The 22,259-nt window shown below is 51.4% G+C and overlaps 1 protein-coding gene across 3 annotated transcripts; it reads left to right on the top strand.

Annotated features, from left to right (window-relative positions):
- The first annotated feature begins 625 nt into the window (after nt 1-625).
- On the top strand, nt 626-22,034 carry ELAVL3 (ELAV like RNA binding protein 3). Of its 3 annotated transcripts, none has more exons than XM_020995425.2 (7): nt 626-942; nt 6,087-6,303; nt 7,031-7,134; nt 8,516-8,669; nt 15,845-16,070; nt 16,647-16,685; nt 17,510-22,034. In XM_020995425.2, the coding sequence occupies exons 1-7, from the start codon at nt 934-936 to the stop codon at nt 17,859-17,861; spliced, it is 1,101 nt and encodes a 366-aa protein (XP_020851084.1). In that variant the 5' UTR covers nt 626-933; the 3' UTR covers nt 17,862-22,034. The 3 variants fall into 3 exon arrangements, with proteins under 3 accessions (XP_020851084.1, XP_020851085.1, XP_020851083.1); XM_020995426.2 differs by having other exon boundaries at nt 6,084-6,303; nt 17,531-22,034; XM_020995424.2 differs by having other exon boundaries at nt 6,084-6,303.
- Nucleotides 22,035-22,259: the final 225 nt, after the last annotated feature.

Genomic DNA, 22,259 nt, shown 5'->3' with positions numbered 1-22,259 from the left:
CCCACACATGAAAAGAGAGGGTTCCAGATTTCCTGAGAGTACTTTCTAGCCGGATTTCTCAGGGCTGCCCTAGATGACCCCGTCGTAGGGTGAGAGAGAGCAAAGGGATAGATGTCGGACTAAAAAGAGTAAATGAATGAATGGGACAGTATCAGATAGGGGAGAGACTAAAATTCAAGAGAAAGACTTGAAGTCAGGCTTGGGGAGCAGCGCGGCTGCGAGGAGCCTGGACGGCGGGTCTCTGCCTCCACCTGCCGAGCTGACTGGGGGCCGGGAGGGGGAGCAGGGTAGCGGGGTGAGGAGGCGGAGGGAACCCTTGCACAGAGCAGCCAATGAGCTGCTTCGGCGGCGGCAGCTGGTGGTATAAAGGGCCGGGGGCGGCGGCGCCGCGACACACAGCGCGCAGCTCACAGCGCGGGCCGGGGCAGGGGCCGGGGCGGGCGGGCGGGCGGGGAGCGGGGACAAGCAGGGCCGGGGCCGGGGCCGGGGCTGGGCGGCGGCTACAGCTGCGGCTAGGGAGGAGCATCGCTATTTGTTTTTGGGAACCACAGCTCCCCCTCCCGGGGGCCCCCCCGCCCCTAGCAGCCCAGAGCTAGCTGGGCAGAGCCGGGGCGTCACTCCCCGCCCCCCCCCGACGCCGCCGCCCCCCCAACTCCATCTTCACGCTCTCGCCTCTCCCTCCTCCGCGGCCGCCGCCTCCCCATCAGGGCTGGGCCTCCTGGATCGCTGCTGTCGCCGCTATCCCCGGTCCTCCCGATTATTCCCCAGTTCCCCAACCCTTCTTCGAGGGAGCGGCCGCCTCCGGAGTTAACGAGCGGTTAGGCTCAGGCCGCGGGCCTCGCATGGTGCCGGGGCCTCTGGGCTGACGGACGCCCGAATCCGGGCCCCCCAGAGCCGCCTCTAGCCAAAACCGCGCCCGCCGGACCCAGAAGAATGGTCACTGTAGGTATCCTCCGTCCGCGCGAGCGGCTCGCGAAGGGATGGGGGGGGAGGGGTGGTGGATTTGGAGGATGATAGGGCATTTGGAGGAGGGAAGTGAAGAAAGGGTCGATTTGCTGGGCGTCCACCTCACCCCTCCACCCCCCAACCCGTGAGGCCAGGCTGGGTCCCCTCCCCCTTCTCCTGCCTGAGGATGCTGAAGCTCTGCGGACTCAGAAGCCTCATGGGCCTGGTGGGGGGAGGGTAAGAATGGGCCCGAGCGTTAGAAGGGTGAAGGGAGGGGGAAACGACGGGGGGGGGGGATGGGAATGGAGGGGCCTAGGGAGAAAGGAATAGCGCTCGACAGCCTGGGAAGGGGGGAGAATAAAAATGGGGCCTGGATGGGGGAGGAAGATTGATATATAATAAGAGTGGAATTGAGGGTGGGGACTGGCCTGGAAGATTGGGAGGGGAGGCGACGGACAGGGTTGGGCCCGAGTCCCAGTGCAGGTTAGAGAAGAATCCTTTTGGGGCAGAGATTGGGGGATGCTGTATAGGGATGGGCCGAGAGTCCTGGTGAAGGGAGGGGTGACTAAAATGAGATGAAGATGGGGCCTCAGGGATGGGGAGGGGAGGCGGTGAATGGGTTTGAATTCAAGCTCCAGCTTCGGCGTTATGGGTTGGTTGAACTGGGGGGTGGGGGGGTGGGAAGGACGGGAAGAGATGGATGGAGATGTGGGCCTAGATCCAATGGGAGCCTGCATCCTTGGGGGATGGAACCCGGGGAGATGGAGATGGAGAGATGGGGCCTGAATGGGGGAATCGGGCCGGGTGGGGCTGCGTTGCGCTGCGCAGGGCCCCGGGGAGCGGCGGTGGCAGACTCAGGGAGTGGGCCACTGAGCGGGGGCGCTACTGCTGTCTGGGGGAGGGGGAAGGCGGGTGTGTCAAGGACTGTCGTTACATTGAGATTCTGGGGTCTTGGGCCGGGCGGGGACTGGGGGGGCGGCGTTTGTCCTCCGCCCGGTCGACCTTGCGGCAGGAGGGGCGGGGGCCAGGGGGGGGGGGGACTGGGGGCGCTGTGCCCGCCCTGCTGGAATGCCGCGGGCCCGGCCCGAGACATCTCTTTGTTTCTCGGATCTTCTCGCCATCACCGCCGCCGTCTTGCGCGGACGCCTTCGCAGCCGCCTCGGGTTTGGGCGGGGTGGGGTGGGGAGGGTGGCGGGGGGAGTGGAAGAAGGAAAGAGGAGTCGGGAGAAGTGGTTCACGGGGGTGGGGGCTCCCATCCTCTTCCCAGGGATGGCCACGAACCAAGCAAGGGTGGGGGTGGGGGATGGGGGTGAGGGTCATCGATGCAGCAGCAGAGAAGGGAAGGGAGGGCTGCGGCAGGGGTAGGACCAACCCAACCCCACGCCCCTTCAAGTCCCTGAGCCCCCACCCCCAGTACCAAGCTTCCCAATTTAGGGTCCCACGCATCTATGACCCCCGAGACCCTCGAAACCTCCAAGAATTCCTCACCACCAGTATAGGTTTTGGGGGCCTAAAGGTCCCGAAGATCTTCAGAAGACCATAGTCCTGCAGACCCTAGACCCGCTCCCCCCACCCAGTCCCCGTTCGGGTTCCTTTGGAGAAAAAGATCGATCTCTTGTTGCCCCAAATCCACCTGCCATCCAGCCTCTGCCCCCCCGCCCAGGGCGTGTCTAAAGGGCACCCTTCCTTTCTGCCCCCCCTTCAATCCCCACCCCTAGGACCTAGCGAGGCTAGTGACCGGCAGGGGGAGTGGCCTCAGACTGAGCTGGGAGCCCTGGGGCGAAGGGGTTCGGGCTCTGCCTCGGGGTGACCTTGAGCGGGCCGAGCAGTGGAGGAGCGAGCGCGGGGGCTGCAGAAGGCGCTCGCGTCTCCATACTTCGGCTCCGCCCTGCCAGACCCCACCCAACCAGACCCCACCCCACAATGCATGGCCCCGCCGGGCTAGGCCTGAAGGTTTTCAGCAGTCAGGGAGCTGGCCAGTTCCCGGGCTCTGAGCCCCTCCCACATCGGCCCCGCCCCTCCATGCCCCACCCACGCCGGCCCCGCCCCCGAGCCCGCTGGGGTTCCAGGCAGCTCCTGCCAGCGCACAGCAGGCAGCCCCATCTCGCAAGTGATTTCCTGCCCGCAGCCTTCTTTCTCTCGACCTCCCTTCTGTACCTGGACTCGCTGTTTGCCTTCCTTTGTTTCTGTCTTTTACTCTTGCTGTCTCTATCTCTTAAGTCCCTATTTCTAGACCTACATCTCTGTCCCTGCCTCCCTCTTCCTACCCTGTCTTTGACTCTGTTCTCCACTCCCTCCCTCCCTCCCATCCCCCACCCCCACTCCCGTTTGCACTGCCCCTCGTTCTAGTACTTCCCCCTCTCTCTTTGTACCTATCTGATTCTGCCCTTTGCTTTGTCTCTACCCCTAATGTCTCTGTCCTGTCTCTGCGTGCCGGTCCACTACTCCAGTGTCTCTCTTCCAGCCAGGGTGTCTTTTTCCTGGTCCCTTTCCCTATCTGTCTCAGCTTGTCTCATCCACTATATCTCTGTACTTGTCCATTTCTATCCTTACCACCCCTGTTTTCGTACTCCTGTCCTTAGATATTCTGCCCTGCCCCCTCACCTCTGTGCCTCAGTCTCTTTCTTTCTGCTCCTCTATCTCCCTTTCCCTTATCTACCCCTGACTCTCAAGCCACCTCTCTACCCATGTCTTCTCCCTAGCCTGTACACACCGCTCCTCTCTTTCTGGTTCCCCTTGTCTCCCTGCCAAGATCGTTTGCCTGTGAGGTTTCATACTAACCTCTTATCCTGGGGCTAGGATTGGGTTTGCCTCTCCAGAGGCCCAGAGGTTCATATATTCCTAGAAACTGGGAAGCAATGTACCCCTAAGCCCCTGTCCTCCCCCATCTCTTCTACAGTGATGAAAGAGGCAAATAAGCGAGTGTGCAAAGAAGACCCTTTCCCTAGAGTCAAGGACCACCCCCACCCCCATGTCAAACTTTGGGGCCTTTTGCTTCCCTTCCTGAGTAAGCCAAGGCAAAATGTCATACAGGGACTCGGGGTTCACAAATGATCAGGGACCTTACACTGGGGAACATCTAGAACTGTTGGAAGTAACCGCTGAAGCTCCATCTAAGCCCCAACACAATTTGTTGAGAGAAGGGTCAGGTGAGATGGGTGGGGCAGACCTTTGGAAAATGAAGACTTGAGGTCAAGGTTTATCAAATTCATTGCCTTTTTAAGGAATGCGGATCCCTTGGGTGGGTGGAGGTGGTGGCAAGGAAGAAGAATAACTGTCATAGGAGGGCTACCCTGAGAGTAAACTGAGGCAGGACTGTGAGGAGAGGAAAGGATAGTCTGGGAGAGAAACCTTTACGGCACAAATGTAACCTAGGCTTCTTGATTCCCTGACTCAGAACTCCAGGATCCCCTTTTCTCTAGGCATAAAGGGGTGGGGGTGTGGGAATGCCAGAGCCTTAGGCCCGGTGGTGGCAGGCAGCCCTCGTGCCGCTGACGCCACCACTCAATGCCCCATTGTTGGGAGGAGGAGGGGCTGGAGGGGCGTGTTTGTATGTGTCTGTGTCTCTGTATTTGTCTCCCTGTGTCTGTTGTCTCTGTCTCTGCAGTCTCTGTGTGCTAGGGAATCTCAACTTCCTATGACTCAGGTGTGTTTGTTGCTGAAATGGTACTTCCTAAATGTTACTTACTAGAGGGAGGTGCTCTCCGTATTGAGAAATCTCTCCAACAGGACCAGTTCGCTCTGTGGGGGCAACTGTTTTGAGACTTCTCTGTATAGGGAAGGTCTTAGGATTTAGATTATGGAATCTAGAGCTGGAAGGACCCTTCTGGGTCATCAATCCTCTCATTTTGCAGAGCAGCAAACTGGTTTGGCCCAGAGTGGAGAAGTAATTTGCCTAAAGTCACACACATATAGTAAGTGACAAAGTCCAGATTCAAACCTAGGTCCTCTGACTCCAAACCCAGTGGAGTAGGGGGGAGGAGAAATGCCTGCAATATTGGAAGATGGCTTCTGACTTGTGAGGGAGGGGAAAAATAGTTAACTAAGCTGGGACTATGGGTTAGTGGGGTGCTTGGGCTTAGTCTAGTGAAGAATTTCCATGGCAACCAGCCAAGGCCTTCTCTCTGCAGTCCAAAGACAGAGAAAAGATACAAGAAACAGAAAGTATGTGAAGGCTTGGTTGGGGGCTTTTTGTTTTCTTTCTTGAGAATGTCTATCCTTTATCTGAAATTATCTTTATATATCTATGTCTTCGAGCATCATCATTATTCCTGTTTCAGTGTGTCTGGGTATTTCCCTACACATGTCTCTGGTCATCTGAATGCATGTCTCTGGATCTCTGGGCAGCCGTGTGTGTGTGTGTGTGTGTGTGTGTGTGTGTGTGTGTGTGTGTGTGTGTATCTGCCTCTGTATTTGTTTCTCTATGTCTTTTACTATTTCCGAGTCTGTCTCTGGTTAGGATGTGGCTCTTCTCCCAGCAATGGAAACCTCCCTCCCCCACTCCCACCCCCGACAGGGGCCATATGCCAGGCTGGACTGGTGCAGGCGGGGCAGGGGGGGGATGGATCCTGTCTTGATCTGATCCCCATTAGAGGCTTAGCCAGCTCAGTCCTGGATGAAATTGAAACTGCTAAGTCTCAGGGTTGGGGTGAGGTCAGTGCTCTGAGATGCATAGTAGGTGGAGGTCTTAGGGCAGAGCATCCTTCTAGGGAGGCCCAAACCCCCTCTCTGGGGACAGGGGGGAGGATGATCACTTGGCCTATACTGTGAGGAAGGCCAGGATGTATTCAGGGCCATGAGACTTTGGAGGGGGGACGGGAAGGGGAGTGTATATTTGTGTATGTGTGCAGATGGGGGTGGCAAATGTGGCCTCCAGCCTTTGGGGTTCACAAGTTATATTCGGTATTGGTCTCTATGCACCTGCCTCCTCCCTCCAAGACTGTTTCAAGTCCTGTGCTTTTGGACTCTGCAGCTCACGCTTCCATCTGGACTGGGTCCCCAATTCTGTCACCAAGGTCCCATATTCTCTTGTCTGCTCTCCATTTCCACAATGCCAGGTGGTCTTAAATCTGGGTCCTGGGTCTCTGAGCACTCCCTTCCCACGGTCCCTCACCAGGCATGGCTCCTTTTGTCTCCAGCAGATAATTAGCACCATGGAGACTCAGGTGTCCGGCGGCCCCCCCCCTACGGCCCTGCCCAATGGGCCGCTTGTCAGCACCAACGGAGCCACCGATGATAGCAAGACCAACCTCATTGTCAACTACCTGCCCCAGAACATGACACAGGAGGAGTTCAAAAGTCTCTTCGGCAGCATTGGGGAGATTGAGTCCTGCAAGCTGGTTCGGGACAAGATCACAGGTGAGGGCCCTAGCCCTGGAAGGGGAGGGGGGGTAGACAATGTCCCAAAGGGAGCAATGTCAGGACTGGAGAAGGGAGAATGAGAAGAGAGGAGTCAGACTAGGACAAAGCCCTAGTGGGTGGCCATGGGAAGGCAGGGGAAGTCATGAATGGGAAGGAGAGATGAAATCACAGGGAGGAAGTGGAGGAAAGAGGTCCCAGATGGCCCTGAGTCTGAGGGACAAGGTCATGGGTGTCATTGAAGTTACAGATCCTGATCCAGGGAAGGGGGAAGAGGGTCATAGGTGGGAGGGGAAAGAGGCACAGTGTTATAGATCCAGCCTGCATGGGGGAGGATGAGGGTCTTGGTGGGAAGAGGTCAGGGAGAGAGAGGGGTAGAGGGGTCATAGGTCTAAGGTGGAAAAAGGCGTAGTGGAGTTGAGGTCACAGGGCGAGAAAATAGGATGCTTTAGAATCCTGGCCTGGTGTTACTGTCCTGGGCTCAGGATTTTTTGAGAGCCTAGAGGTTTGGATTTTGAGGGATCTGAGTTTGAGATTTGAGAAGTATAAGTTTGGGATTCCAGGATCTATCAAATGAGATAATATAAGTACTTTGTGAACCTTAAGACACCATATGAATTAAATTTTAGCTATTATTAGGGGACTCTTTCTCTGACTATGAAGGCTTCAGCTTCAAGGCTATTTGTCCCTCTCTGACACCCACATCCCTCCCCTCCATTCCCCCCAGGGCAAAGCTTGGGCTATGGCTTCGTGAATTATGTGGACCCCAATGATGCGGACAAAGCCATCAACACCCTCAATGGCCTCAAGCTGCAGACCAAGACCATCAAGGTCAGCCCCCTGCGCTCAGCCTGCTCCTTGAAATGGGGTCAGCCCCCTGCGCCCCAGGCAGGGCGGACAGAAGGCTGACCCGGGGTCAGGGATGGGGGAGGGGATCGGCTCGGCACTTTCCATGTTTTTGTCATGGAAATGGCGGGAGGGGCCCATCTGGTGCCTGAGCTGCCTAATTAGGGCATGGTGGGGGGAAGGGGGATTAGTGACCACAGGCCCCGCCCCTCCCCCTTTGTCTGTGTCCGTGTGAGTTTTTGCCTCTGTGTGAGTGTGTGTGTGTGATCGATCGAGTGAGTGTGTGTGTGTGTGTATGTGTGTGTGTGTGTGTGTGTGTGTGTGTGTGTGTGTGTGTGTTTGTCGGGGTGGGGGGTGAGGAGGGGGAGGATCATAGTTGCATCAGAGAAGGGAAGGAACTATGTGTAGTGGAAGGCCCAGCTTCTGGACACCTGGGTTTCTGTTGATTCAGAAGAGAAGCAGGGTCAAACCTTGGGTCAAGACCCCCCACCCAGGGCTTTCCCTCTATCCTTCCATCTCTCCAGGTCTGTTTCTGTTTCACTGACAATATGTCCCTGTCTTCTGTCCCAGTCTGTCTATGTCTTTCTCTGTCTTTGTCTTCCTCCTTCTCCCCTTCTCCCTTTCTCCTTCTTTCTCCCTCTCCCTTTCCCTCTTCCTTTCCCTCCCAGTTTCCCTGTCTCCCTAACTCTCTCCCTCTCTCACACTCTCTCTTTCTCTCTCTCATTTGCATAACTTTGTCTCCATCTTGACTCTTTTTTTTCCCCTTCTGTCTCCGTCTTTGTCTTTCATCCTGATCTTGTCTCTGTATTACTGTCTCTCTCTAACTAGAGGGGAAAGGGGTCCCTACCCTGGAAATCTGGGTGGGGGAAAGGAGAGGCTCAGAGATGGCTTCTCCACACCATGGGGGAGGGTGAGTCTCCTCAAAATCTAGGTTCCCTCATTCCCCCAACCCAGGAGGTGGGAAACTCAAGATGAGAGTCTGATCAGAGTTTCCATGGAAACTTAGTAGTGCTTTCACTTGCCCCATCCCCCCCCCAAAAAAAGTGCTGTCCCCTCCCCAAATTTCTGTGTCTGTGACTCTGGGCATTTGCCTGTGGGGACATTGAGGCTCCTAGAAAACAGAGGCTTGAAGCCTGCCTGGGCTTGGCCTCGAGGAAGCCCAGGTGGTCTAGCTCTGGATTTTCCTTTGACTAGCTGTGTGACTGACTATAGGGAGGTCTCTTTCTCCCCAGACTAGTCCTCACTTTCCCTATCTATAGAATGGGAAGGGAAGGGTGGGGGTGGTTGGATAAATGAACTCTAAGCCAGGGGTTATCCCCTCATTCCCACTGGCCCTGGATCCTGCATGGGTCCCTAATACCCCCAGGTGTCCTACGCCCGGCCCAGCTCAGCCTCCATCAGAGATGCCAACCTGTATGTGAGTGGCCTCCCCAAGACCATGAGCCAGAAGGAAATGGAGCAACTCTTCTCCCAGTACGGGCGCATCATCACCTCCCGAATCCTCGTAGATCAGGTCACAGGTCAGCACAGCCCATCCTGCCTCATTTGGCCCAAGGGTGGGAGGGGGAAGAATTGATGGGAGTGGGGAGCTAATCAGAGGCCCTCTAGGAGCTCATAGAGTCACAAAGATCAGATGCATAGGTCCAACCCCTTCATTTTACACAAGGGGAAACTGAGGTCTGGACTTGCCCAAAGTCATACTGCCAACTGTCTTTGGAACTGAACTCGATCTCAGGTTTTTCCCTCAGGGCTGTACCCCATACCTGGCACTGCCTCATTCAGGCCAGGGAGGTAAAGATAAAATGCCTGATATGCCCAGTGTGCTAGCTAGCCTGGTAAAGAGACCACTTGGCTGGCACAAAGCAAAGGGGGCAGGGGCAGGGGAAGGAGGGCTGGAGAGGAAGTGACTCCAGAGGGATGGGTTCTGAGTCCAAGGCTTAGGGGCCTGATTTGATCACAAGGGAAAGGGGCATCAGAATAAAAGGGATTTGAGAGTGCCCCGATCCAGATACTCAGGCCACAGCAAGGGCCCCTCCCCTGTTTTCTGCTCAGGGCAGAATTAGTCGATGAGCTGCACTTTGCAGGGTATTGACTGAGGTATTGATCAGAGTCACTGATCTGGTACCTCAGGCACAGGGGTCTCTGTTCCTGTTCTCTCCTCCCCCATACATGTGCCCTTGGGCACAGGGCAATGGGGGAGGGGAGGATGGATAGAAGCCTCCAATTATCTCCCTCCTCACCCAGTCAGGCAAAGGAACCCAGTTAAAAGGGAATCTCAGAGATCTTTCAGTCCAATCTGTGTGCAGATAGTAATTTCCCTGACAGAGGATTCATCTGGCTTCTACTTGAAAATCTCCACTTCGAGACTGTTCTAATTATTAGGAAGTTTCTTTCCACACATCTATGTGTCTCTCTGCAGCCTCCACACACAGTTCCTAGTTCTTCCCTCTGGTTCTAAGTAGATCGAATCTATTTCTTGTTCCATGCCCTTCAAATACTTGAAAACAGCTCTCATATCTTTTCTCCAAGTTAACTACACACAGTTCTTTCACCTAATGGAAAGAACAGGATGTTTACATGTCCTAAGTTAACCATCCTCCTGGTTACTTTCCTTTGGACATGCTCCAGGTTGTCAGTCTTTCTGACTCTTTCCTAACATGTGGTACCCAAGACTGAAGACAGTTCTCCAGATATAGCTTGTCCTGGTCTGAGTGAGACAGAACCTTGTAGTACTCTGAACACTGGAATAATAACAACTCCCATTTGTAGGGCATTTCATACACATTATCTCATTTGACCCTTACCTCTAGTCCCTGGAGACAGGTGTTATTATTATCCCTATTTTACAGGTGAAGAAACAGACTCATAAAAGTTCTATGAGCCCAGGTTCCAGTGCTAGGAAGTGACAGACCCACTGGGTCTTCCTGATTCCGATGTCAGTACAGAGCCTCTACTACCCACTGTCTCTACTATGAGTACATCCTAACAGCACATGAGATTTTTTTTTATCTCCATGTTAGACTCTTAACTAATACTGAGCTTTATAATCCACCTTTCAAATGCGAAACTCCACGAAAAGTCATGCCTCTCCTCCTCTGTCATTGTGACTTGTGAGTGCCAGGAGTAGGACTTAAGTCCTTTGTCCCTACTAAATTTCATTTTAGAAGCATATATTTAGAGCAGGAAGGTGCCTTAGAAATCATCCAGTCCAATTCCCTAATTTTACAGATGAAGAAGCTTGCTAGAGAAAGGGAATTACTCATCCAAAGTCATACAAGTGACCATATCCTTCGGGCTTTGGCCCATCATTCTAGCCAAGATGTTTTGGGATTCTAGACTACTGGTGAGTAGTCATGTTTAGTCAGAATGTTGAAAATATTGAATATATAATGCCTGGCATGCAGTAGGTGCCTAATAACCATTTATTGGCTCACTGATTAACTGAGTGTGAGACAGGGCTGGAAGAGATTTTTCAGAGCTAGTTTGTAGAGATCTTGAATTTCATCCTAAAGGGACAATGCTTTTTCTTGATGGGCAACGAAGGGCCATGAGTTTTTTGAGTAGCAGAATCACATGATCAGAATAGTTCATGAGAAGCTTCCTCTTACAACATTCTGAAGAATAGACTCCATTAGGGAGAGACTTTAGGGAGGAAGTCAATGAAGGGTCCTAATACAGTGATCCCAGAGAGAGGAAAAGAGGATCTGACTGAGTTCAGGTAATTGCAGTGACAAGGAAATGGAAGGAAGAGAGATCATAGAAGGATTTTGGCAACTGATTAGAAATGGAAATCGGTAAAGATTGAAATATTGCATATGAGACTCAGGTTTTGTGTCTTGAGTGTCTTAGAAGGTGGAGCCAACATAAACATGGAGGTCCCAAGGAGGGGCAGGTTTTGAGGTCTGAAAGCAGCAACTGTATATATATTTGCTGTCCCATAGTGCATTAATTTTCTTGACTGATTTCAGCATTGTTGCCTGAACATCTGATAAGTACACCATCTATGCCTTGAAAATCTGAGTCTTTGATAAAAACATTAAAGAATCCAAAGCCTATGCCAGGTTTTTGGTGCCCTCCACTACAGACCTTTCTCTAGATGGACCTCAGTGAATCAATCATCACTCTTTGGGTCTGGTAATTCGATAATTTCAGAATCTTCTTTATCCAGCCTTTATCTCTACATCTTGTCCACAAGGATGTCTTGGGAGAGATCACCAAACCTTGAAGAAATCTAGATAGACTTATATACATTGAATCAGTCAATCAATCAGCATTTAAGTATCCACTATGTGCCAGACATAGGTGCTGGAGATTCAAATGTAGAAGTAAGCCAGATTCTGTCTAAAGGAGTTTAGATTCTGTTGTGGAGATACACACAGGCAAATAAATACAGGAGATGAATACCAAATAGATGTAGTGATTTGGTGATGGGGTGTGGCACTGACACCTGGGGAAATTGAGAAAGGCCTCCTGACAAAGGTGGTACCAGAGCTGAGACTCAAAGAGAGAGAAAGGGGTTCCAAGAATTGGAGAGAAAAAAGGAAAGCATAATGTAAAGTGAAAGACACAGTGAAAGACAGCTAGCGTACCAAGGCACTAAGGTGGGAGACCAGCCACTGGAGCTGGAGCTTCCTGGGTGTGATGGGGAGTGACATGTAATCAGCCTAAGAAAAGATGATCTGGACCCAGATTGTGAGGGGCTTTAGATGCCAAAGAGAGGAATGTGGATTTTATATTACAGGAATAGGGAAGCCACTGAGGTGTTTTTTTTTTGAGCAAGGGAATTACATAATGTGATCTGCACTTGAAAATATTCATTTGTCAGCTTTTTGGAGGATTGGAGAGAGGAGATTGAATGTAGGGAGACCCCGAATTCAGTAAACAGTTACAGTAGTCTAGGTGAGAGGTAGCAAGGTCCTGAAATATCACAGCAGCATGGAAGTAGAGAGAAATATTAGAAGTGAGAGATGCTAAGAAGACTGACACCAGATTTGGCAGTTGATTGGCTATGTGAATCAAGAGTAAAAATTATTGTGAATGATGCTGACGAATTGAAGGATAGTGATGCCCTGTGGGGGCAAAAAATAGAGATTTTAGGTGGAGGAGTGGGCTTAAGGGAAAATAGGTTGGTTTACACATGCTGAGTCTGAGATGTCTGAGATGCCTGTGGGATGTTGAGGTAGAGCTGTCGATGTCATTCTCCATTTTAATCAGCTTAATAACACTGTCAAGAAAGGGAAGACTTTTAGACTGTCCTTGATGAGCCCATTCTTGGCTTTTAATGACTGCTAGTTTCCATTGCAAGTACTCACAGACCTCCTCTGTAATCATTTCAGAATACTGCCAGGAATCAATGTTAAGCTTAGTTAGACCTCGAGTTTGAAGACTCTTAACCTCTTCCCTTTTGGAAAATCAGGATATTTGCCTCTTTCCAGTCCAACACATTTCTCACTCTCTGTTATTTTCACTTTAAAAAAAAAGCTTAATTGTTATGAATATCTTTGGGTTTTACATTACCTTCATTTCCAAATACGTTCCTCCTCCCCCTCTTACCCAGGGACCCATCTCTCTTAACAAAGAATTAAAAAGATGAGGAGGAAAAAAGGTCAGAAAACAGCAATGGAGTCTGACAGTATATGCAATATTCCACCCCCTTAGCTCTCCACCTTGGCAAAAAAAAAAAAAGTTGTATTTTCTCAGCTCCTTTCTGGGGCCACCCTTGATCACGATAATGATACAACCTGAAGGTTTTGTTGTTGTGCTTTCCATTTACATTGTTACAGTCATTTTGTATATTGTTTTCCTGGTTCTGCTCACCTGACTTGGCACTGTCAGATGTATTCCCAGGCTTCTCTGAATTCTTCAAGTTCTTTCTTTCTTAAGGGGTCAGCAATATTCCATTACCTTCAAGTGCCACAATGTATTTAGCTCTTCCCCAGTCAATGGGCATCTACTTTGCTTCCAATTCTTTGCTACCACAAAAAGGAATGCCATGAATATTTTGACTTAGGTAGAACCTTTCTTACTTACTGTCTTTGGTCTCCTTGAAGGGTAGATATCTTGCAAATTCGGTGTGACTTTTCAAAGACTGATAGTTACTCAACACTCATACCCCACTGTATCTTGGTTGTCTGCCTTGATTCCTTTAATTTGAGTAATTCCTTAATTTGAATACTTAATTCCTTAAATTGAGTAACCAGACTCAGCTCATGAGCTAAGTAGTTTAGCCTGGGCGGTACAGTGGATTGGAAGCTGGAGTCAGAAAGACCAGAATTCCAGGCCTGCCTCAGGTATTTACCAGCTGGGCAAGTCAACCTCTCTCAGCTTCAGTTTCCTTATCTGTAAAATGGGGATAATAATAATAATAATAATTTTAAAAATTATAGTAGTTAGTAGTAGTAACAGTAATAGTAATAATAGATAATAATAATAGCAAAGCTCAAATGAGATAATATAGGTAAAGCACTTTTCAAACCTTAAAGTATTATATAAATGCTACCTATTATCGAATTGTGATGACTAGAGCTCAGCTAAGTTTAGCTACAGGTTACCTTACCATTTCACTTGTCTGTCCAGATTTAGTCTAGCCTCAGTTAAAAGATTATTCTCCTTAGAGGAAAAAGAAACAAAACAAGAGTGAAATAGCTTTACTTTTTATCTGTTGCCCCTTCTCAGTGTCTCCCACATTGTGAAAAAAGAGCCCCTGCTCTTTGATCATTCTTTTCCCTCCACCCTGGCTTTTTAAAAGCCCCTTATAGCAGCTGGCCTTCACAATCACTGCTGTGCTTTCGAGCTCTGAAAACTGTGTTTTTTTTAATGGAAATTTTTATGGCTATATTTTATTTTTGCATTGCCTTCATTTTTAATTATAATGATCTTCTTCCCTCTCTCTCCCAGAGAGGCATCTCTTGTAATATCCCTTATAACAACAACAACAACAAAAAAAAATTTAAGAGCAGGGGGAAAAAAACCACACAACTGAGCAAAACTCATCAAAGCATGGACCTAGGCCAACGTCTCGTGCAGTTGCTTTCACACTCGTGGTCTCCCACCTCTTTAAAGAAGTGGGGCTAGGTGCATTCTTCTCATATCTCTTCTTTGGGGCCAAGCTTGGTCAGCTAGAATTTCATAGAAGTGACTTTTGTGGGGTTTGTTGTTATTGTTATTGTTATTGTTGTTCATGTCGTTATAGTCTTTGTGTGTATTGTTTTCCTTACTTGGTTCTGCTTCCTCTAGGTTTGTTTCCCTTTCCTGCTCACATCCCTTTGCCTCATCTCATTTGTCTTCCCAAGTTTCTCCCTATTTTTCATACCCATAATCTCTTCCAGTTCAGTAACATCCCATTATATTGAAACACCAGAATTTGGTTAGCCCTCTTCCAGTCAATGGGCATCTACTTTCTTTGGGTGTATTTCCTGCTTAAGGCTTTTGAAGTCAGAGACTGTTTTTTACTTTTGTCCTTGTATTCTGAGCACCTAACACAATTCATGGAATACACAGTAGGTGCTTTGTAAATATTTTGTGGATGGATTGATTGACACTTAAAAAAAAAAGGTCACCACTTTCTATAGTATCAAAGAACTGGAAATCAAGTAGATGTCCATGGATTGGGGGAGTGAACATGGGATATGGATGTAAGGGAATATCACTGTTCTGTGAGAAAAGATGGGTATGATGGATACAGAAAAGCATGGGCAGACTTAAATGAACAGATGCAAAAAAAAGTAAGCAGAAACAGGAAAAAAAACAAAACAAAACATGATACATACAATGACCACAACAGTGTAAATGGAAAGAACAGCAACAGAACAGCTAACTCTGAATGCTATGAAATTTTAATGACCAGGTTTGGCCCAAAAGAAGAGATTAAAAAAAAGCATCTCCCCTCCATTCATTGTAGAGGTGGGGGAATATGAGTGTGGAACACTGTATATAATGTCAGACTTTTCCTGGATGTATTGATTAGTTTTGCTGAACTGCTTTCTTCCTCCATCTTTTACATTCTTTCTTATCAAGGCTGGTTCTCTGGGAGGTGGAGGGGGGCAGGAGAGAAAGGGATCCACTGGGAAATGTAGGAAATGTAAAAATATCAATAAAATTTACTTTTAAAAAGAAAAACTTTTTATCATTGATTTCCTAAACTATTCTTATAGGACCTACCACTCTTTGAAACTCATTCTCTGTTATCTGACTTTGCTTTCATCTTTTGTACATATGTTAAAAGATCTGAAGTGGTTCCCTGTGCATTCCCAAGTTGGGCTCTTTGAGAGTTAATATGGCTTTGTGCAAAGAACACTGGATTCAGTCAGAAGGTTCTGGGTTCAAGTCCCAGCACTGACATTCCCCAATCCTGTGACTTTGGGCAAGTCGCTTAATACCTCTGAGTCTCTGTTTTCTCACTGGTAAAAATGGGAATAAAAACCTTTGTACTATCTCCCAGAGTTGTGGGTAAAGTGCTTGGTCAACCTCAAAGCCCTATAAAAATGTGAGCTATTTATTTTCTTTGGACAGTTTCCCCTTTTCTTCCTCATCAGAAGCCACCTGTGTCCTGGGGTTTAAGGGCATCAGAACTCCCCTCCCCACTGTCTCTCTCTTCCCCACGGGGACGTTACAAGGTGGGGGAGCATCAGAGCCCCTCCCCACACACTGGGCTGGAGGGGATCAGAGCTCCTCACCCACTCCCCCTCCTGCACAGGTGTTTCTAGGGGCGTGGGCTTCATTCGGTTTGACAAGAGGATTGAGGCAGAAGAGGCCATCAAGGGCCTGAATGGGCAGAAGCCACTAGGCGCCAGTGAGCCCATCACTGTCAAGTTCGCCAACAACCCCAGCCAGAAGACAGGCCAGGCCCTGCTCACACACCTTTACCAGTCCTCAGCACGGCGGTATGCAGGACCCCTGCACCACCAGACACAGAGGTTCAGGTGAGATACCTTGATCCTCCCCCTTACCCTGTTCTCAAAAAAACAAAACAAAACCCAAAATTTAAAAAAAAAACCCACCACCAGTAAAAGAACCCATCACCTCTTTCAAACAGCAACCCTGATTTTCTACAAATATCTCACAAGTCATGTCCCCCCATGTCGCTTTCTGGGGGTGATCTCTCGGTTGTGTCTAGGTTCTAGGCAAGACTCTTGAAGTCCTTAGTGGGGAAGGAAAAGATTGCTCTAGTCAGGGAGGGGAGACTGTCCTGAACACTGGACACAAGGGCACCCACGCTGAGGCTGGGCCATGTGAGTTTCCGTGCCAGGCAGTGCCCTGGCTGGGAGGGGAAGTGCTGAGGACAGCCCTCTGAACCCTGCCCACGTTGGGCTGTAAGCCTGAGGGGGACCTACTCGCTAGTGCCTTCCTCTGTCAGATGTGTCACATGTACATCCACATATATGTCAAGGGGTAGGCAGCATAGGAGTCGTGCAAGCCTGAGTTCCCCCACCCATGGTATCCTCTACCTCCCCCTCTACCAGAGTTCAGTCACTGACCTTCCTCCCTCCCTCCCACAGGCTGGACAATTTGCTAAACATGGCCTATGGCGTAAAGAGGTAACTGGCTCCCCCAGGGCCCCTCATTTCCTGTCCCTTCCCCTCCCCCCAACCTGGGGACATCCTGATCTCTTCCCACTCCCCTTACCTCCATGCACCAAGCTCACCCCCCTCCCTGGGTGCCAGGGCTGCTGCCATGGGTCTCCCTGTGACTGTCCTCCAGCTTTCTCATGGATTCAGAACCTCCTCCTCCCCTTTCCCAGCTCTGTCCCCCATCCCTAGTTCCTATCTTTCATATCCATCCTGGACCAACTCCTAACCCCACCCTAGGTCCCCACCCTCTCTTCACCTCTTCCAACCCCAGCTCCATCTTGCCCCTCCTCCATCCTCGTCCCCATCTTTCATACAGTCCCTAGTCCCCATTATCCTTTTCTCCATCTTGTCTCATCTGGCTCCTCTTCCTGTTCGCCACCAACTCTTTTACCCATCTGATTCTGGGTCCCCTCTGTTCTCTGTCCATCCTCCCTACCTTATCTCTGTCTATCCCATCTAGCGTCTGTCTACATCCTCTCCTTATCTCCTTTGTCTCCTGCCCCCGACTCTCAACTCTCAATTCTCAGTCCTTTCTTTTGCCCATCCCCTTTTCATCCCAGTCCCTTCTTCCTTTTATCTGCTCCCATCCCCATTCCCTATGCTCATTTCTTCTTCACTTAGACCCCTCCTCCCATCTCCCATCCCCACCTCCTTCTTCCACCTCCTTCTCTGTTCCCTGCCCCCCATCATCCAGCCAGTCAGTCCCATCCCTCCCTGCTGCCACCCCCAATCTCCTCGTCGGGCTGGTTCCCGGCCCCCCCGGCCGGACACCCGCGTTACACCCAGAGTAGTCCCCTGTCGCTCATCGCCAGGTTTTCGCCCATCACCATCGACGGCATGAGCAGCCTGGCGGGTGTGAGCCTGTCGGGGGGCGCATCGGGCGCTGGCTGGTGCATCTTCGTCTACAACCTGTCCCCGGAGGCAGACGAGAGCGTCCTGTGGCAGCTGTTCGGGCCCTTTGGGGCCGTGACCAACGTCAAGGTCATCCGCGACTTCACCACCAATAAGTGCAAAGGCTTTGGCTTCGTGACCATGACCAACTACGACGAGGCCGCCATGGCCATCGCCAGCCTCAACGGCTACCGCCTGGGTGACCGCATCCTGCAGGTCTCGTTCAAGACCAGCAAGCAGCACAAGGCGTGAGCGCCGGTGGGTGGGCCGGTGGGCCAGGCGGGCTGGGCTGGACGGGGCGGGCCAGGGCAGCAGATAGGTCAGGGTGCAAAGTGGGTGGGCAGGGCCGAGAATCTGAGCTGGGCCAGGCTCGGGGAGGTGGGGGGGTGGGGAGTACTGACCAGACTCACGGATGGACTGGTGGACGTCTGAACAGACCCCCACCCTCACCCCCCACGGAGAAGGAAGCAGCCACCCAAACTTAGGTCACCCTCCTGACTCCCCAACCCCGACCCCTAACCCACCCCGGCAGCAGCCCTTGGCCCCCCAGTGTTAGCCCTGGCCCCACCAGTGTTCCTACCGGAACATCCCTCCCCTTTTCCCCGCTCCCCAACCTGGCCTCCCTGCTCCCCTGCTCCCCCTTCCCCCTCTCCCTTGCAGCGTGACAGATGTCGACTGACAGACAGGAGGACACGCTGCAGCCACTGCTGCTAGGGGCGGGGCGGGGGCTGGGGGGCGCCAGAACCTCCCTCTCTGGACTAGAAACCGGAGGGCGGAATGAATGGCCCCCTCCTCTCTCTGCCCCAGACCCTCCCGGGGACTAGGGAGCGGAATTGGGCTGGAGCGGGGGAAGGCGCTGGCCTTAGAGAGGGGCTGGGGGTGGGGCCCTCCTGAGCCCCACTCCCTTCTTTCTTGCCCCCCCCCAGATACTGGCTCATTCGCTCACTCTCTCTCGATCTTCCTGAGCACTGAGCTCTTGGTTTCAGTCATTCTGAAAGTTTTTTCTTTTATTTTGGCAAAACAAAAACCGAAGACGCAAAAACCTGGTGGTTTAGCCGGGGCTGGGGAGTCAGAGGAAGTGGGGGTTCAGGGCCCCCCATCATTCTAGGCAGATTCTGCCTGGGACCCCTGCCCTTCCAGGCCCCAGGACCAGGAGGGGTGAGGGAGGCAAAGGAACAGGTTTAAAAATCCCCAAAAAAAAGAGACCTTGAGAAGGGGGCCTGGCCCCAGGAGATGGTGGGAGGCGGGCGGGGGGGAGAAGCTGAAAACAGAAACACAATGGAAAAAAAGGGGAAAAAAAAAGAAAACTCTATTTTTGTAAAAAGGGAAAAAGACCTTGTGGAGAATTTTTACTGGGGATTCTTGAACTTGACAAAAAAAAAAGACAAAAAGACAAAAAAAAATGAGAGGCTTTTTGGCAGGTGAGGCTGATGGGGCTGAGGTTGGGGCCTGGAGAGGGAGGAGAGGAGGGACTCTTGAAGGGCACCCTGGGAATGTCATACCTGAGATACACACACACACACACACACACACACACACACACATGCACGCACGCACACACACAGGATCACACAGTTATATACATATATATACACACACATACACACTCAAGGGGCCATCAGTCACACAGGATCCCACCCACACATGATATCAGAGACACTTTCCACCTCTACCATACAGACAGTTGCAGACATACATGAACACGCAGGACAACACATGACAACACAGACACTCCCTCTCTGCTTAACTCCCTTTCTAGAAACTGCCTCAAGCTTCCCTTCAAGGGAGCCCCAGAATGGAAGGACTTAACATACTAGCTCAGAACTAACCTTGGGGCCGGACCAGGGACCAGAGGGACACTCAGCCTCCCTGGGCATGGCCCCAAGGGGCCAAAGGTCCATGCTCCCCAGCCCCAGCCATCTCCTCCTCCCCTTGTGTCAGCTTATGGGGTCCCCCTGGCCTTAGGTCACAGTGCAGGAGCTGGGCAGCCTCTCAGCACATCCTGATTTGGGGCCCAGACCAGGCCATGGTGACTTCAGGCCAGGGCCTGGTTCTTGGGCTCATTCTGGGGGACCTGAGAGAATGGGGGGGGTGTGGAGGCAGGGGCTCTTTCTTTTTCCTCTGTCACTACACCATCTCTCCCTAGAACTAGTGGGGCTGGGGCCAGTGCCAAGAAGGGTACAGAGCCCAGATCTCAGCCCTAGTCAGGGTCAGGGCTGTGGGAGCAATGACCATATTGTTTGGGAAGAAAGTTGTACCTCCCCTTAACTAGTGGGAGTCAGGATGGGAGGGAGCTCATCCTCCAAACCCTGTGGTCCCAAAGGCATAGGGTCAGTGCCGGCCACTCCCCTCAGCTACACAGTCCTGGTCTCCTAGACACCAATCTTCCATCTTTATTCACCCTATCGTGGGGCCGGGCCACAGGAGCCCTGCCTCTCCTTGGGAGGCAGGTGGTGAGACTGTTCCCTAGACCTTGGGCAGCCAACATCCCTCCCTATCCCGCAGTGGACAAGCCCTGGCCCTGGTGCTGTGGCGGCCTGAGCTGGCCCCACCCTCCCATCCAAACCCATCTTCTGGGAACAATACAAAGAGGGAAGTAGACACACCTGACCTCCTCTACCCACCCTGACACACTCACCTAGGTCCCTCCCAAACCTCTCCTTGGTTCAGGGAAACTGCGGCAGCCCCCCAGGCCCAGGCCCTGACCCTTGCCCATCCCACCCCTCAGAGATCCCCATCCCCCATCCCCTCCATCCTTCCTCCTCCCCCCACTCCACCTCCCATCCCGTCTGGAATGTGCATTTATAGTTTCTGTTTTTTCGTTTCAACAAAAGCGAAGACCGTGGCCTGGCCCTGGCCCCCTTGGTCTGCGGGCTCCGTTCTCCCCAGCTGGGGCAGCCCAGCTCAGCCTCAGTTCAGTGAGACACCATTCACCCAAGTCAAGCTTCTTCCTTGTTTCCCGTTAGGCGTTAGTTTGGGGCCTGGACCCCCTCCCTGCGCTCCCACCGTCCTGTGCTCCCCCAGTGTTTGTAGGTGTCTGTGGAGCTTCTGCTGCGAGAAAAAAAAAATAAAAAAAACAAAAAACAAAAAAACACACAAAAAACACACAAAAAAAACAAAAAAGCGAACAACAACAAACAAAAAAAAACCTATAAAAATGAGAGAGAGAAACTGGCACCAATAACTCTTACTACACCTTTTTGCAGAATTTAGCTTCTTGTAGTTTTAACTTATTGTTAACTTAACTATTTATTATTATTCCGGCCGCGTGAGGACATTTGTGTATATTTCTGTTCCTTCATCCTATCCACAAGTTAAAGGACAGATTTTTTTTAATTTGCTGAGAAGTGGTTTATGCCTAATTTATTTATCCAAGGGAACAAAAGTGTAGTTGGATCAGAATTTCTTTGGAGTAACTGGAGAGAGCGGCTGGCGGGGGCCCAGCGCCCAGGCCGGCCCGGGCGGGCAGCGGGGGGGTGGCAGGATCCGGACGGTTCTTCCGTGGGGTTTTTCGATGTGCTCTATGATTTTGCTCTTGTCTTGTTGGGTACTATTTTCAGTCCTCATTCTATTAGCTGGTGAAGACTTAAGCTTGTTGTTTATCTACACGGATCTATTTATTCTTGTGAATTTTCTAACCCCACCCTCCTTCTCCCCAGACCCAGAGCAGGGTGGACCCTGAGGGAAGGAGGGATAGGAGAGGCCCCCCCTACCCCCCCAGGCCCAGCCCCAGGCGTCCCCCCCACCTTGGCCCTTTGCTCTCCCCTCCTCTCTCCCCCTGTTTCTTGGGGCTTTTCCCCCTCTGCCCTTGACACGTGTGAGCACGTATGTGCACACGTGTGTGCAACGTGTCCTGAGGCTTCTCGGAGCAATAAGGGCGGGCTGGGGGCTTGGGGGGGGGCAGCGGGGGCCCTGAGGGCCGGGCTCTGCTGAGCAGGAGAGAGAGGTGCCCCCTCCCCGCTCCCCCCTCCCCCAAACTCCCACTCCCCAGGCAGAGCCCCCTCCCCCCAGCCTGGCTCTCCCCCCCCCCCCCACAGCTTGGGATATTTTTTTCTAAAACTAAACTAAACTCAGCCAGGCTCCCATGGCCAGGCCCCTTCCTTCCCCCAGAGTGGCTGGGGCTCCCCAGAGGGGAAGGGAGGGGGCCCCTGGTCTTCCACATCCCTGGAGGGGGGCTGGCAGGCAGGAGAGGGCTCTGCCCACTCCTCCTCACTTCATCCTGTTATTTATTCGGATGGTTTCAAATCATGACAGAGTAAATGTTGGAGGATCAAAAAAAAACTGTAAAAAGAAAAAAAAAACACTTTGCGTTGAGTTTAGACTATTTATTATGGGATTACAGGCCTGACGCTGTAACAGACTTTTACATGGAATCGTTGGATTATTTGTACTTTTCATGCCAGAAAATAAAAGTTCAGAATCTTATGGGTTTTGGGTGCACATGTGTGAGATTGAATTTGTTGGTGTTTTTGAGTGTGTTTGAATGTACATTCGAGAGTTGAAGCATATCTGTTTGTGAGTGTGTACATGTGAGATCTAGCCCATGTATTGGTACTTCTGAGTGTGTAGGGGAGTGAAGGGGTGGTGTCTGTGCATTGTGGACAGCTATCATATTCCTACATTTAATGTTAATGCCCTGCTGGGACAGAC

Source organism: Phascolarctos cinereus, unplaced genomic scaffold (genome assembly GCF_003287225.1).
Source record: "Phascolarctos cinereus isolate Bilbo 61053 unplaced genomic scaffold, phaCin_HiC Scaffold_4;HRSCAF=312, whole genome shotgun sequence".
Lineage (NCBI taxonomy): Eukaryota > Metazoa > Chordata > Mammalia > Diprotodontia > Phascolarctidae > Phascolarctos > Phascolarctos cinereus.
Note: the sequence above shows the minus strand (reverse complement) of the source record. Positions and strands in the feature narration are given on the sequence as shown.